This window comes from Oncorhynchus masou, chromosome 24 (assembly GCF_036934945.1).
Source record: "Oncorhynchus masou masou isolate Uvic2021 chromosome 24, UVic_Omas_1.1, whole genome shotgun sequence".
Lineage (NCBI taxonomy): Eukaryota > Metazoa > Chordata > Actinopteri > Salmoniformes > Salmonidae > Oncorhynchus > Oncorhynchus masou.
In genome coordinates this window covers 41,508,452-41,525,405 of record NC_088235.1, presented here as the reverse complement: position 1 = coordinate 41,525,405, position 16,954 = coordinate 41,508,452, and the positions used below count along the sequence as shown (strand labels likewise).

At 44.3% G+C, this 16,954-nt stretch overlaps 3 protein-coding genes across 3 annotated transcripts; 1 reads left to right on the top strand and 2 right to left on the bottom strand.

Moving 5' to 3' along the window:
- Window positions 1-3,411: 3,411 nt before the first annotated feature.
- Window positions 3,412-7,643, bottom strand: LOC135511385 (uncharacterized). Its single transcript, XM_064932917.1, has 3 exons — window positions 7,476-7,643; window positions 6,317-6,558; window positions 3,412-3,640 (listed from the first exon to the last, which is right to left on the bottom strand). The coding sequence occupies exons 1-3, from the start codon at window positions 7,641-7,643 to the stop codon at window positions 3,412-3,414; spliced, it is 639 nt and encodes a 212-aa protein (XP_064788989.1).
- A 2,074-nt stretch (window positions 7,644-9,717) lies between these two features.
- LOC135511609 (circumsporozoite protein-like) lies at window positions 9,718-12,047 on the bottom strand. The gene is made up of 2 exons (XM_064933095.1): window positions 11,966-12,047; window positions 9,718-11,551 (listed from the first exon to the last, which is right to left on the bottom strand). The coding sequence occupies exon 2, from the start codon at window positions 10,808-10,810 to the stop codon at window positions 10,028-10,030; it is 783 nt and encodes a 260-aa protein (XP_064789167.1). The 5' UTR covers window positions 10,811-11,551; window positions 11,966-12,047; the 3' UTR covers window positions 9,718-10,027.
- A 156-nt stretch (window positions 12,048-12,203) lies between these two features.
- ftr14l (finTRIM family, member 14-like) lies at window positions 12,204-16,954 on the top strand. Its single transcript, XM_064933917.1, has 8 exons — window positions 12,204-12,729; window positions 13,068-13,325; window positions 13,518-13,613; window positions 13,843-14,076; window positions 14,383-14,542; window positions 14,742-14,849; window positions 15,490-15,626; window positions 15,821-16,954. The coding sequence occupies exons 1-8, from the start codon at window positions 12,565-12,567 to the stop codon at window positions 16,205-16,207; spliced, it is 1,545 nt and encodes a 514-aa protein (XP_064789989.1). The 5' UTR covers window positions 12,204-12,564; the 3' UTR covers window positions 16,208-16,954.

Below are 16,954 nucleotides of genomic sequence, written 5' to 3'. Positions count from 1 at the left end.
GGTGCATGTTCATTAATTGTTTATGGTTCATTGAACAAGCATGGAAAATCATGTTTAAACCCTTTACAATGAAGATCTGTGAAGTTATTTGGATTTCTACGAATTATCTTTGAAAGACAGGGTCCTGAAAAGGGGACGTTTCTTTTTTTGCTGAGTTTATTTTGCCAATACTTTGCAGCACCATGTCATGATCGTGCATCTCTCTCTCTGCGCTTGTGTGTGTCTGTTTGTGTTGTATGTAATGTGCAATATCTATGTAAACTGAATTAGGAAATTACATTGCCAGATATTTGTTTCTTATATATGTTTGTCATATTTCTGTGGTTGGGAAGAGAATAGGATGTTAAGCAGACAAATATGTTGGAAGGACAAGGCTATGTTTGTTTGTGCACATGGAAGTCAGTGATTTATGTTTACTATAGGTTAATGAGGCAATACAAATGTGATGTGACTAAAATGAACCGGCTTTTAGTTGACTAAAATGACCCACTGTTTTCATTATTTTGGCAATAACTACTGTACAGTCGTGGCCAAAAGTTTTGAGAATGACACAAATATTAATTTCCAGAAAGTTTGCTGCTTCAGTGTCTTTAGATATTTTTTGTCAGATGTTACTTTGGAATACTGAAGTATAATTATGAGCATTTCATAAATGTCAAAAGCTTTTATTGACAATTGCATGACGTTGATGCAAAGAGTCAATATTTGCAGTGTTGACCGTTCTTTTTCAAGACCTCTGCAAGACCTGGCATGCTTTCAATTAAATTCTGGGCCACATCCTGACTGATGGCAGCCCATTCTTGCATAATCAATGCTTGGAGTTTGCCAGAATTTGTGGGGTTTTGTTTGTCCACCCGCCTCTTGAGGTTTGACCACAAATTCTCAATGGGATTAAGGTCTGGGGAGTCTCCTGGCCATGGACCCAAAATATCGATGTTTTGTTCCCCGAGCCACTTAATTATCACTTTTGCATAATGGCAAGGTGCTCATACATGCTGGAAAAGGTATTGTTCATCACCAAACTGTTCCTGGATGGTTGAGAGAAGTTGCTCTCAGAGGATGTGTTGGTACCATTCTTTATTCATGGCTGTGTTCTTAGGCAAAATTGTGAGTGAGTCCACTCCCTTGGCTGAGAAGCAACCCACACATGAATGGTCTCAGGATGCTTTACTGTTGGCATGACACAGGACAGATGGTAGCGCTCACCTTGTCTTCTCCGGACAAGCTTTTTTCTGGATACCCCAAACAATCGGAAAGGGGATTCATCAGAGAAATTACTTTACCCCAGTCCTCAGCAGTCCAATCCCTGTACCTTTTGCAGAATATCAGTCTGTCCCTGATGTTTTTCCTGGAGAGAAGTGGCTTCTTTGCTGCCCTTCTTGACACCAGGCCATCCTCCAAAAGTCTTCATATCACTGTGCGTGCAGATGGACTCACACCCGCCTGCTGCCATTCCTGAGCAAGCTCTGTACTGTTGGTGCCCCGATCCTGCAGCTGAATCAACTTTAGGAGACGGTCCTGGCGCTTGCTGGACTTTCTTGGGCTCCCTGAAGCCTTCTTCACAACAATTGAACCGCTCTCCTTGAAGTTCTTGATGACCCGATAAATGGTTGATTTAGGTGCAATCTTACTGGCAGCAATATCCTTGCCTGTGAAGCCCCTTTTGTGCAAAGCAATGATGACGGCACATGTTTCCTTGCAGGTAACCATATTTGACAGAGGAAGAACAATGATTCCAAGCACCACCCTCCTTTTGAAGCTTCCAGTCTGTTTTTGAACTCAATCAGCATGACAGAGTGATCTCCAGCCTCACACCTGTGTTAATAAGAGAATCACTGACATGATGTCAGCTAGTCCTTTTGTGGCAGGGCTGAAATGCAGTGGAAATGTTTTGGGGGGATTCAGTTAATTTGCATGGCAAAAAGGGACTTTGCAATTAATTGCAATTCATCTGATCACTCTTCATAACATTCTGGAGTATATGCAAATTGCCATCATACAAACTGAGGCAGAAGACTTTGTGAAAATTAATATTTGTGTCATTCTCAAAACTGTTGGCCATGACTATAGACTAAACCATGTTTCAAACAACAAAATTGTGACAAAGATTTGATACTTTAATCAAAATGACAAAGACTAAATCTAAAAAGAGTGCTAAAATGAACACAGTTAAAACACTCATGTTTTCCGGTAGATTATATTGAATGTTGATATGTTGAATGTTGTTGGCCTATGTCCATCCATGTAAGTGCATCAATGCAAGAATTTCCCAAGAAATCCACAACTGTCAATTTATTTCCATTGAGAGTGAAATGTCTTAACCTATCCAGATTAGCTAATGAATTGCAAGGCAGTTTCACATCAACAGAAGATTAAATGTCCAATGTTACCAGAAGAGTAAGGTTCAAAAACATAGGAGCAATGAAATCGCCTTGGTACCGAATGCCTGACATCTTGAGCACTCTCAGATTCTCAAGTCCGTGGAAGAGAAACTCATTTGTGAAAGTCTGTAACAGAGTCAGGAAGCAAGTGCAGTTAGTGAGTTTAATGCCGCCGCATATTGACCGCTACAAACCAAGAACCGCATCTAAACATGGAAACATAAACAATATTGCCTGGTGGATGATAAAAACGGAGCGCTATATAAAGGGGAAGTAATCAGGGAGGCGATGAAGTCCAGGTGTTGCGCAGGTGTGCGTAATGAAGGTTGCCAGGTGTGCGTAAGGATGGGTTGCCAGGACCGATGGTTAGTTGACTGGTGACGCTTGCCAGTCTACTAACCACTGGTCCTGGCAACCTATCCTTACGCACACCAGCCTCTTAAGAATATTTTGATATTACTTAAATCAGGAGAGGCATGTCCTTGATGGGATCGAAAAATGCAACAGAATGTACATTATCTGTGATGGTTAGTTTCTCTATTGTGTGCTGAAGTGAAAGTTGGTGACTTGGAATGCTGGCTAGTCTACTCTGTCTTAAACTCTTTGATTTGTCTGAGTCGAACACATTCCATGTCTTCCGATTGACTATTTTCAAGATAAATTGTTGCAGCGTTTTTCAAACAACGAAACAAATACTGTCACGTTCTGACCTTAGTTCTTTTGTTATGTCTTTGTTTTAGTATGGTCAGGGCGTGAGTTGGGTGGGTTGTCTATGTTCTTTTTTCTATGATTTGGGATTTCTGTGTTTGGCCTGGTATGGTTCTCAATCAGAGGCAGCTGTCAATCGTTGTCCCTGATTGAGAACCATACTTAGGTAGCCTGGTTTCACCTTTGAGTTGTGGGTGATTATTTTCTGTTATGTGTATGTCACCTTTCAGAACTGTTTCGTGTCATGTTCTCGGTTTAATAAATATATGATGAACACTTACCACGCTGCGCTTTGGTCCTCACCTCATTCCAACGACGAGCGTCACAAATACTTTGGTTTATGGGGTGGGGTTGTTTGTTGTACATGTAAACATATTTCCTGAAAGTTGATGTGGCACAGGCCATCCAAAAAGTTGAAATCTGATGTATTGATCCTAACTTTGCTGCGGAAATGTCCTATCAGTAGCTTCCCAACATTGAGACCCTCTAGTGCCTTAAGACAGTCTTTAGTAACATCAGTATCAGAGGTTGAGTTCCCATAGGTAAAAGTTCTGAAATGGATTTATGTTGAGTGTAATTATGTTGTTCATAATTTGCTTTAAGACAGCTTTGTGATCCACTCTTACAACAGATACAGTACCTTCAGAAAGTATTCACACCCCTTGACTTTTTCCACATTTTGTTGTTACAGCCTGAATTTAAAATGGATAACAGTGAGTTTTTTGTCACTGGCCTACACACAATACCCCGTAATGTCAAAGTGGAATTATATAATTATTAGTATTTTTTTTTTATGTTTACAAATTAATTTAAAATGAAAATTTAAAATGAAAAGCTGAAATGTCTTGAGTCAATAAGTATTCAACCCCTTTGTTATGGCAAGCCAAAATACATTCAGGAGTAAAAATGTGCTTAACAAGTCACATAATAAGTTGCATGGACTCACTGTGTGCAATAATCGTGTGTAATATCATTTTTGAATGACTACCTCATCTCTGCATCCCACACATACAATTATCTGTAAGGTTCCTTTAGTCGAGCAGTGAATTTCAAAAACAGATTAAATCACAAAGACCATAGAAATAGACAAACCAGACACACAACATAGAATGCCCACCCAGCTCACGTCCTGACCAACACTAAAACAAGGAAAACACACACGAACGATGGTCAGAACGTGACAGAGGGAAGCCTGTATAGAATAAAAAGATTCCAAAACATACATCCTGTTTGCATCAAGGCACTAAAGTAATACTGCAAAAAATGTGGCAAAGCAATTAACTTTTTGTCCTGACTACAAAGTGTAGGGGCAAATCCAATACAACATATTACTGAATACCACACTCTATATTTTCAAGCATAGTCGTGGCAGCATCATATTATAGGTATGCTTGTAATTATTAAGAACTGGGAAGTTTTTCAGGATAAAAAAAGAAACTGAATGGTGCTAAGCACTGGCAAAATCATAGATGAAAACCTAATTATGTCTGCTTTCCACCAGACACCGGAAGACGAATTCACTTTTCACCAGGACAATAACCTGAAACACAAGACAAATCTACACTGCATACCAAGAAGTCAGCTGTATACCAGGAAGTCAGTTAATGTTCCTGAGTGGTCGAGTTACAGTTGACTTAAATCTGCTTGAAAATCTATGGCAAGACTTCAAAATGGTTACGTATTTATTTATTTATTTATTTATTTATTTCATTCTCTCTTTTGAAGAACATATCAAGACCATTTCAAGGACAGCTTTTGTCCACCTACGTAACATTGCAAAAATCATCAATTTTCTGTCCAAAAATGCAGAAAAATTAATCCATGCTTTTGTCACTTCTAGGTTTGACTACTGCAATGCTCTACTTTCCGGCTACCCGGATAAAGCACTAAATAAACTTCAGTTAGTGCTAAATACGGCTGCTAGAATCCTGACTAGAACCAAAAAATGTGATCATATTACTCCAGTGCTAGGCTCCCTACACTGGCTTCATGTCAAAGCAAGGGCCGATTTCAAGGTTTTACTGCTAACCTACAAAGCATTACATGGGCTTGCTCCTACCTATCTTTCTGATTTGGTCCTGCCGTACATACCTACACGTACGCTACGGTCACAAGACGCAGGCCTCCTAATTGTCCCTAGAATTTCTAAGCAAACAGCTGGAGGCAGGGCTTTCTCCTATAGAGCTCCATTTTTATGGAACGGTCTGCCTACCCATGTCAGAGATGCAAACTCGGTCTCAACCTTTAAGTCTTTACTGAAGACTCATCTCTTCAGAAGACTCATCTCTTCAGTGGGTCATATGATTGAGTGTAGTCTGGCCCAGGAGTGGGGTTATATCCTTCCTGTTTGGCCCTGTCCGGGGGTGTCCTCGGATGGGGCCACAGTGTCTCCTGACCCCTCCTGTCTCAGCCTCCAGTATTTATGCTGCAGTAGTTTATGTGTCGGGGGGCTAGGGTCAGTTTGTTATATCTGGAGTACTTCTCCTGTCCTATTCGGTGTCCTGTGTGAATTTAAGTGTGCTCTCTCTAATTCTCTCTTTCTCTCTTCTCTCTCGGAGGACATGAGCCCTTGGACCATGCCTCAGGACTACCTGACATGATGACTCCTTGCTGTCCCCAGTCCACCTGGCCGTGCTGCTGCTCCAGTTTCAACTGATCTGCCTTATTATTATTGGACCATGCTGGTCATTTATGAACATTTGAACATCTTGGCCATGTTCTGTTATAATCTCCACCCAGCACAGCCAGAAGAGGACTGGCCACCCCACATAGCCTGGTTCCTCTCTAGGTTTCTTCCTAGGTTTTGGTCTTTCTAGGGAGTTTTTCCTAGCCACCGTGCTTCTACACCTGCATTGCTTGCTGTTTGGGGCATTAGGCTGGGTTTCTGTACAGCACTTTGAGATATCAGCTGATGTACGAAGGGCTATATAAATACATTTGATTTGATTTGATTTGGTTACACAGAAAACTCATAGCTGTAAGTGCTGCCAAAGATGATTCTAACATGTATTGACTCAGGGGTGTGAATACTTATGTAAATGATATATTTCTTTATTTCATTCTCAATAATTTTGCAAAAATGTCTAAAAACACATTTTCACTTTGTCATTATGGGGTATTGTATGTATATGGTTGAGATTATAATTTTTTTAATCAATTTTGAATTCAGGCTGTAACACAACAAAATGTGGATTAAGTCAAGGGTTATGAATACTTTCTGAAGGCACTGTATGTTATTAGCATGCAGATCCATCATCCTGAAGTCTGTGAAGTTGATGGCATAAGATGGGAGGAGTATTGAGAGGAAATTGTTTATCCTGACATTTAACTCCTGCAGGTTGGTTAAATGGTTTATATGCAGATTCTCAATGTAGAGAAGAACAGTACCGGCCTCCCGAGTGGTGCAGCGATCTAAGGCACTGCATCGCAGTGCTTGAGGTGTTACTACAGATCCGGTTTCAATCCCAGGCTGTGTCAAATCAAATCAAAGTTTATTTGTCACGTGCGCCAAAAACAACAGTGAAATGCTTACTTACAGGCTCTAACCAACAGTGCAAAAAAGGTATTAGGTGAACAATAGGTAAATAAAGAAATAAAACAACAGTAAAAAGACTATATACAGAAATACAGAAATGACTATATACAGAAAAGCTATATACAGTAGTGAGGCTATAAAAGTAAGCGAGGCTACATACAGACAACGGTTAGTCAGGCTGATTGAGGTAGTATGTAGATATGGTTAAAGTGACTATGCATATATGATGAACAGAGAGTAGCAGTAGCGTAAGAGGGGTTGGCGGGTGGTGGGTGGTGGGTGGCGGGACACAATGCAGATAGCCCCGTTATCTCACGACTTCCTCCGAAGTCGGTCCCTCTCCTTGTTCGGGCAGTGGTCGACGTCACCGGCCTTCAAGCCATTGCCGACCCACTTTTCATTTTCCATTTGTTTTGCCTTTGTTTTACACATCTGGTTTCAATTCCCCAATTGCATGTTCATTATTTAACCCTCTGTTTTCCCAATGGGTTTTGTGCGTGTTTGTTTATTGTAAGTTCGGTCCGATGTTTGTTGGCTGGTGTTACTTCATATATTTTGAATTTTTGAGTAAAGTTCCTTTTGTTACTCATCTCTGATGTCCTGCACCTGACTCCTCTGCACCAGCTACACCCAGATCCTTACAGAAACACGCACCACAGAATGGAGTCAGCAGGAGCAGACAACCCTCCTTTAGCGGTCGAGGAGCGTGTCAAGCAGCATGCGACCATGTTGCAACATCTCGGCACCGCCATGGATCGCGTGCTGCAGACGATGGACCGATGGGAGAGAGGAGGAGTTCTTCCAGCGCCTCCACCGGCACCACTACAACCGCTGGATAACCTGCTGGCTACCCGTGGACGTCTGGATCGGGGCCTGTCCTTTCCATCCCCCAGCACCACCGCTCCGATGGATCTGGGAGGTGCCTCAATTAGGATGACCGTCCCCGAGGTCGGTGTCGACTTCCGCCAAAGTCGGTCCCTCTCCTTGTTCGGGCAGTGTTCGACGGTCGACGTAGCCATCGCCGATCCACTTTCATTTTCCATTTGTTTTGTATTTGTTTTACACACCTGGTTTCAATTCCCCAATTACATGTTCATTATTTAACCCTCTGTTTTCCCCATGGTTTTTGTGCGTGTTTGTTTATTGTAAGTTCGGTCCGATGTTTGTGGGCTTGGTGTTACTTCATGTATTTAGAATTTTTGAGTAAAGTTCCTTTTGTTACTCATCTCTGCTGTCCTGTGCCTGACTCCTCTGCACCAGTTACACCCAGATCCTTACTGGTTAGCCAATGTGCGGGAGCACTGGTTGGTCGGCCCAATTGAGGTAGTATGTACATGAATGTATAGTTAAGTGACTATGCATATGATAAACAGAGAGTAGCAGCAGGGTAAAAAAGAGGGGTTGGGGTGGCACACAATGCAAATAGTCCGGGTAGCCATTTGATTACCTGCTCAGGAGTCTTATTGTTTGGGGGAAAAAACTGTTGAGAAGCCTTTTTGTCCCAGACTTGGCACTCCGGTACCTCTTGCCATGCGGTAGTAGAGAGAACAGTCAATGACTGGGGTAGCTGGGGTCTTTAAACAATTTTCAGGTCCTTCCTCTGACACCGCCTGGTGTAGAGGTCCTGAATGGCAGGCAGCTAAGCCCCAGTGATGTACTGGGCCGTACGCACTACCCTCTGTAGTGCCTTGCGGTCAGAGGCCAAGCAATTGCCGTACCAGGCAGTGATGCAACCAGTCAGGATGCTCTCGATGTTGCAACTGTAGAACCTTTTGAGGATCTCAGTATGCCAAATCTTTTTAGTTTCCTCCTGAGGGGGAATAGGCTTTGTCGTGCCCTCTTCACAACTGTCTTGGTGTTTTTGGACCATTCTAGTTTGTTATTGATGTGGAAATTAAGGAGCTTGACGCTCTCAACCTCCTTCACTACAGCCGGCCGTGACCGAGTCCGTAGGGGATTTGCAGCAATGGGACAAGACCTTACCTTCCAATTGGGGAGAAAAAGGGGTAAAAGTAAAATCAAATGAACATCTTGGGGCTAGGGGGCAGAATTTTCACTTTTGGATAAATAGCATGCCCAATTTCAACTTCCTGCTACTCATGCCAAGAATATAAGATATGCATATTATTCATAGATTTGGATAGAAAACACTCAGTTTCTAAAACTGTTTGAATCATGTCTGTGAGTATAACAGGACTTATGTAGCAGGCAAAACCCAGAGGACTAACTGTTCAGATTTTTGTTTTGTTTTTGCCTCTCTCTGTTCCCTGACTTGTTATTGGCAAGGAATATTTCTTAGGATCCTGTTTTCAGTTCCTACCGCTTCCACTGGATGTCACCAGTCTTTGGAATTTGGCTGAGGTTATTCCTTTGTGCAATGAAGAAGTAGGCCAACTAGGAACTGGGTACTTGCCGGAGAGACAGCCAATAGTACGGGCTATACCTGGGTGCCCCGGCAGAGGTGCTGTGTGTGCCCAGGCGAGGAGACGGTCCCGCACATCAGAGGGCATGTAGGTACGCCCTTCGGGACAGTGGGCAGGTGAGCCTCAATGGGGTACAGGGGAATAATTGGTGCCAAATCTTTTCAGTCTCCCGAGGGGGAAAAGGTTTTGTCGTGCCCTCTTCACAACTGTCTTGGTGTATTTGGACCATGATAGTTTGTTGGTGATGTGGACACCAAGGAGTTTGGTCCTCCTTTTCCTGTAGATGAACACTTTCAGAATGAAGGGATGTTTTGTGTGTCACGTGTGCTCCCTCTCCATCACCTCCTTGATTACCTGCCCTATATATGTCACTCCCTTTGGTTCCTTCCCCAGGCATCATTGTTTCTGTTCCAGTGTCATGTCTGTGCGTTGTTTGTGTTTCTTGTTTTGTATTTAGTTGCATTTATTTAATAAATCACTCACTCTCTGCACTTGCTTCCTGACTCTCAGCACACTCGTTACAATGTGGTTGCATGAATGAAGCATTCATCTGAATAGAAGTTTAACATGAAACTGGATCAGTTTCCTGTAATTTATCAATTTTAGTTGGTGTCACGGGCGTCTGAAGAAGAGGACCAAGGTGCAGCGTGGTGAGTGTACATTTATTTTTATTTAAGATAAATGTTGCCAACAAAACAAAGCTAAGTGTCACAAACAAAGTTAACTACCCACAAAGACAGGTGGGAAAAATGGCTGCCTAAGTATGGTTCCCAATCAGAGACAACGATAGACAGCTGTCCCTGATTGAGAACCATACCCAGCCAAAACAAAGAAATACAAAACATAGAAAATAGAACGTAGTATTCCCACCCCACATCACACACTGACCTAACCAAATAGAGAAATAAAACGTCTCTCTAAGGTCAGGGCGTGACAGTACCACCCCCGAAAGGTGCGGACTCCGGCCGCAAAACCTGAACCTATAGGGGAGGGTCCGGGTGGGCATCTATCCGCGGTGGCGGCTCTGGTGCGGGACGTAGACCCCGCTCCACCTCTGGCTCACCCCGCTTTGGTGGCGCCTTTGGTGTGGGGACCCTCGCCGCCGACCTCGGACTGGGGACCCTCTCTGCGGGCCCAGGACTGGGGACCCTGCTGCGGGCCCCGGACTGGAGACCCTCGCTGTGGGCCCCGGGCTGGGCACCCTCGTTGCGGGCCCCGGACTGGACACCCTCGCTGCGGGCCCCGGACTGGGCATCCTCATTGCGGGCCTCGGACTGGGCACCCTCGTTGCGGGCCCCGGATTGGGGACCGTCGCTGGGGTCTCCGGATTGGGGACCGTCGCTGGAGGCTCCAGACTGGGGACCGTTGCTGGAGGCTCCGGACTGGAGACCGTCGCTGGAGGCTCCGGACTGGAGACCGTTGCTGGAAGCTCCGGACTGGAGGATGGCGCTGGAGGCTCCAGACTGGAGGACGTTGCTGGAGGCTTCGTGCCATGGATCATCACTGGAGGCTTCGTGCCATGGATCATCACTGGAGGCTTCATGCCATGGATCATCACTGGAGGCTTCTTGCCATGGATCATCACTGGAGGCTTCTTGCCATATATCATTACTGGATGCTTCTTGCCATGAATCATCACTGGAAGCTTCGTGCCATGGATCATCACTGGAGGCTTCTTGCCATGGATCATCGCTGGAGTGGAGAGACACACAGGAAGCGTGGCTCTGGGAGCAGGCACAGGACTCACCAGGCTGAGGAGACATACAGAAGGCTTAGGTCTGGGCGCAGGCACAGGACTCACCAGGCTGGGGAGACACACAGGGGGCTTTGTCCTTGGCAGATGCACCGGATACACTGGGCCGTGGAGGCGCACTGGAGGTCTTGAGCTTAGAGCCTGCACAACCCGTCCTAGCTTGGTGGTTATCTTCACCCTGCAAATACGGGGAGCTGGCACAGGACGCACTGGGCTGTGCAGACGTACCGGAGACACAGTGCGCAAAGCCGGCGCAGGATATCCTGGGCCTTAGAGACGTACTGGCGGCCAGATGCGCTGAGCCGGCATCCTCCGACCTGGTTGGATGCCCACTCTAGCCCGGCCAATTCGGGAGCTGGAAGGTAGCGCACCGGGCTGTGAACGCGCACTGGAGACACCGTGCACTCCACCGCATAACACGGTGCCTGACCAGCACGACGCTCGCCACGGGGAGTTGGCTCAGGTGTCCAACCTGACTCAGCCAAACTCCCCGTGTTCCCCCCAATTTTGGGGGGGGAGTGGCCTCCCGGTCTTTGGTGCCAGCCGTGACCCTGTGTAATCCCGGGCCCTCTTTCTCACTGCCTCCGCCTTCCTCTCTGCTTCCACCGCTCCCACGGCAGGCGATCCTTTCCTGACAGAATCTCCTCCCACGTCCAGGATCCCTTGCCGTCCAGGATGTCATCCCATGTCCAGTCCTCCTTTTTCCCACGCTGCTTGGTCTTTTGGTGGTGGGTAGTTCTGTCATGGGCGTCTGAAGAAGAGGACCAAGGTGCATGTCGATAAATGTCGCCAACAAAACAAGAAAACGACTGTGAAGCTCAACAGGGCTAAGTGCCACAAACAAAGTTAACTACCCACAAAGACAGGTGGGAAAAAGGGCTGCCTATGGTTCCAATCAGAGACAACGATAGACAGCTGTCCCTGATTGAGAACCATACTCATCCAAAACAAAGAAAACATAGAAAATAGAACATAGAATGCCTACCCCACATCACACCCTGACCTAACCAAATAGATAAATAAAACGTCTCTCTAAGGTCAGGGCATGACAGTTGGGCATGGTATAATTGACAGATTCTCTCAGTATATTGAACTTTGGCTTTCTTTACAAACCATAAAAGGAAGCTATTTATAGGTGTTTATAAAAGTTAGCTAGCCAACTTACTGATCATTCTTTGTGAAATAACACCTTGTTTTAGTGTCTTCCTTGTTGAAACCTCCCTCTGCTTTAAATTCCTTTGTGCTCACCTGTCTTTTTGTGAAATGCAGCACCTGTGTGCAGTGAAGAGCCACACCTCTCCAGCCTTTAAACTTCCAACCAGGAGGACTGGTTTAGCCCAGTAACCAGGCTTCATTACTGGCAATCTCTCTCTCTCTCTCTCTCTCTCTCTCTCTCTCTCTCTCTCTCTCTCTCTCTCTCTCTCTCAAGCACATACATTCCAGTTACACAGTTTCACTGAAACCAACCACTTGTCAACATCTATCTCTGTGGATTTCACTTTTACCTACGGATCCCATCTCCTACATATGTGAACATTCTTCACCTGCTGATCTCACCTAATTTAAATGTGGAAACTCAACTTTAACTTTTTACTTGTCTGTCACACTTTTACCTGTGGATTTAATCTTTAGATCTTACTTTAACCTTCTGACACCCCCTTTTAAATCTGTACTGCTCATTTACCTGTGGATCTCACCTGAGGACCTCACCTTTAGGGATCTCACTTCTACCTGAGGGTCTGACTACTACTTGTCCCAGGAGAGATGTCTCGTCGTGCCAGTACCTTGGACCTGGACATTACCAGCAAGTACAGCACTTTGGGAGGGCAGGCCCAACGGCGCTCCACTACCCTGAGTTCCCAGGCTCAGCCCAAAACCTCCAAGCCAGGCGATGTCCTTTGTGACTTCTGCACCACTCGGAAACAAAAGGTTTGGTTTTATTTTATTTTGGTGAAAAAACGTTTATAAAATCTTTTTACACTTTAGTAATTTAGCAGATGCTCTTACACAGAGCGACTTACAGGAGCAATTAGGGTTAAGTGCCTTGCTCAAGGGCACAACGGCATATTTTTCAACTAGTCAGCTCGGGGATTCAAACCAGTGACCTTTTGGTTACTGGCCCAACACTCTTAAACGCTATACTGTAAATGACCTGCTACCCCATAACATTTTTCAACATTGTTTTGTTTATTTTTTATATTGTAAAGTGTCTTTAGGTTCTGTAAAAGTGTCATATAAAACCTGTGTTGTGTCATCTTCTTCTTAAGGCTGTGAAGTCCTGCCTACTGTGCCTGGCCTCCTACTGTGAGACCCACCTCCAATCCCACTATGAGTACCCAGCCTTGATGAAACACAAGCTGGTGAAGGCTACGGGCCAGATGAGGGAGAAGATCTGTGCCCAGCATGACAAGCTGCTGGAGGTGTTCTGCCGCACAGACCAGACCTCAGTCTGTGTCCTCTGCATGATGGATGAACACAAGCGCCACGACACTGTGCCGGCTGGCACCGAGAGGATTGAGAAACAAGTACGTGAGTTTTAGTAATACCATACTCTAGGCCCCATGAAAAAAGCCTCCGACAGCTGGCCTTTTTCTACACACTATATGCATTATTAAAGCCTTTATTCCAGATACTACTTAAGACATTATGACATCCATCATAGGCCTGGTTCATATGTTCATGCTCCTATAACATTGTGCCAACGTTGTCCCTTACAGAAACAGCTGGGGTCCACTCTAATGAAGTCTCAGCAGAGGATTGATCAGAGAGTGAAGAAGTGGACAGACCTTCGCCAGGCTGTGGAGTCAGTCAAAGTGGGTTAAAACATTATGAAACTTTGCATGCAAGCACTGGGTGGGAGAGCTTATTATTTTAAATCACATCAATAAACCCCCACAAAACTCGTAAGAGACTCTTCCTAACAAACTGGGGATGTCCCTCTCTCTTTAACCTCCCCTTTTTCCCCTCCCTCTTTCTTGCTTACATGTCCCCTCTTTCATTTACTCCCGCTCTATTATCTCTCCCTCTGTTTCCCCCATTCAGCACTCTGCACAGGCGGTGTTGGATGAGAACGAACGTATCTTCACAGAGCTGCTGCGCTCCATAGAGAGAAGGTACATAGAGGTGAGGGAGCTGGTGCGAGCCCAGGAGAAGACCACAGTGATCCAGGCTGAGGGACTGTTGGACCGTCTGAAAGAAGAGATAACTCTGCTGACGAAGAAACACACTGACCTGGAGAAACTCTCCCACACTGACGACCATATACACTTCCTACAGGTTGGTATAATGTACCAGTCTCACACTGCCAGATTTCATAGTCTTGTATTCACTTGGCTACTGGAACTGGCACAGGAACGTGATGAAGCTGGAGCATCAGACTTCCCTCCAGGCACTAAATGTATACTGGGCAGAAGTGGATTGAAACCACATTGTTTCACCTGTCCTTTCAACTTACTTCAAACTCAATTTCAGCTTAATTAATTAACGTAATTATGTTGTATCATCAATGTGGCTATTTAACGGAATTGCTCAAAGTCATCATCATGCTCCTCTTTTCCAACCTTTTCTCCATCGTTCCTCTAGAGCTGGCAGTCTCTGTCTGGTCCCTCTGGGTATGAGGATCTAAACAATGTCACTGTCGTTCCATACTACTCCTTCGATGGAGCCAAGAGAGCCATCGCTGCGTTGAAGGTGCAAGTGGAGGAAATCAACAAGACGGAAATCAGCAAAATTGCCTCAGCAGGTGAGTTACCTCAAAACACAGTGATTTCTTATTTTTGGGTGACTTTGCTCTGGTTATTCTTTACAATGTATGTCATGCTATGTTTGAAAATGTGTGTTTTGATTCATTCCGCTTTCACAGTAGCATATTTATTTGCTATTTAATTGTTTTTGTTTGTATCAAATATTTATTACTGCGGTCTGTCTGTCTGTCTCCACAGTCAAAGAGGTCCACATTATCCAACCACTAGAACATATGGCACGAGAAGAACTTGAAACCAAGACAAGAGAATATTCAGAACCTAAGACAAGAGAGGATTTCAAGAAATGTGAGTCATTTTAACACATTTTTTATTAAATAACAGTGTGTCTATTTCAATTTGTGCCCTGTCTCCTGTAACAGCAGACACTCATATGTATTTGAAGGAAGGAAGTAAATGTAACACGACTTACCTGTGGTCACATTATCATGATGGATGAAACTGGCATTGAAACCAGTGTGCCACAGTTACAGAGATAGTCTGTCTACCTGCAGAACAGGTTAGGTGAAAACAATCCATAACTGTGTCGCTCCCAGCGGTGGAAAAACACGGAACATTTATGATTGAACAAACAGTTACGCAATATTGACACCTAATCATGTGTCACGGGACTGAGTTTCTTCTCTTTTAATAAGAGAGAAGTGCAACTGGAGCTTCCATTTTATGAGTTGTTACTCCACGGCAACTATAAGGAAACAACAGCATAATTAAACAGCATATCACACTGGTAGTTCCTCTGATGTAGGCCTTGTTTGGTCATTGTTTGGTCTATCTTGTTCAAACCCTCTGCTGTAAATGTTAAGTGTTGGATTGACAGCTTCAGGGTCCTGCGTTCAAGTCCTGGTTGGGGACACCCCCCTGAAATTGCCACAGTATTTATTGGTTTGGTCTATCTTTCTATTCTAAAGCTTGTATCCCTCTGTTCCAGACCTGGTCCAGCTGACCCTGGATGTCAACAGTGCCCACCCCAACCTGTACCTATCTGAGGGCAACACTGTAGCCAAGATGATGAGCGAACCCAAGAACTACCCAGACCATCCAGACAGGTTCGACCATTGGCAGCAGGTAAGAAACTTTTTTTGCTCAGGTGTGACATCACATAACTTAGACAAGGAAAGGATAGGGCTTTCTCATTGTTTCATATAATATTTTTCAAAGCACTCATAATGCTTTACATTGTATGGTGGGTGGGCAGAAAGTCAGATTCACATCCAATTAACTAAACTCATTCAATTCAACTCAACTCTCTTCCATCCCAGCTGCTGTGTAAGGAGGGTCTGTCAGGGAGTCGCTGCTACTGGGAGGTGGACTGGAGAGGAACGGAGATAGACATCGCCGTCACCTTTCAGAGCATCAACCGCAAGGGCAACAGCAACGAATGCAGCCTGGGTTGGAACGACAAGTCCTGGAGCCTGTACTGCTCTGAGGACAAATATTCCTTTGTGCACAAGAACCAGAGCACAGATATAGCCAAGCCCAGGTCCTCAAGGGTAGGAGTGTATGTGGACCAGATAAAGGGGACTCTGGCATTTTACAGTGTGTCTGACAGCATGAACCTCCTTCACAAAGTACAGACCACCTTCATAGAGCCTCTCTACCCTGCCTTCAGTGTGTGGGGCTTTGGTTCCAGTGTGAAACTAGTGTAATGATTGAGTGGGAAACACTAAATGGGGGTCTTGAACCAGTGACCCTATGGTTATAGAGAAATCTCACTAAATCTGTGCCATAAAGGTCCAGACCTCTTGAAGTTGTTGTATGCTTACATACAGGGAGGCTACCCTGTATGAGCATATTGTTTGAAATGTACCTGTAAATAGATTGATGCTCATTATAAAGTGTGTATAATTATGTCACTACAATAGATGAATTACATTTGAATACCTATGTAATTGCAGAGAGATACAATGTTTTATATTTTATGAAAAAAAAGAGAAAAGAGTAAGCAAATGTTTAGAAGCTTTAAGATGAGTGATGGGACGGAATCTGCTCTGACAGTTCGGTGAGACCATTACTGTTGGATGTTATTGGACCTTTCTGTCCTGTACTACTTACCTTTCTTTCCCTTTTATAATAATCAGATATTGTATAATCATAATGAATGTAAGAAAAGAGGACCCTACCCTATGGTATTCCCACTGGGCACACAATGTACTTTCAACATGGAGAATTGGGTAATATTTGATTGTGATGTTGATAAATTAATTAACAACCAAAAATCACTCAAAAAGACAGTCAAAAGTTAATTGAATTTCCAATGTGTTATCACTATGATTTCAACAATCTAAAAGCACAACCAAATTCCAATAGAAAAACAATTCAATTTTTGGTTTAGTTTGTCACCCAAATGTCTATCACTGCGCTTTCAACCGTTTAAAAGCACAGAAAACTTCAAA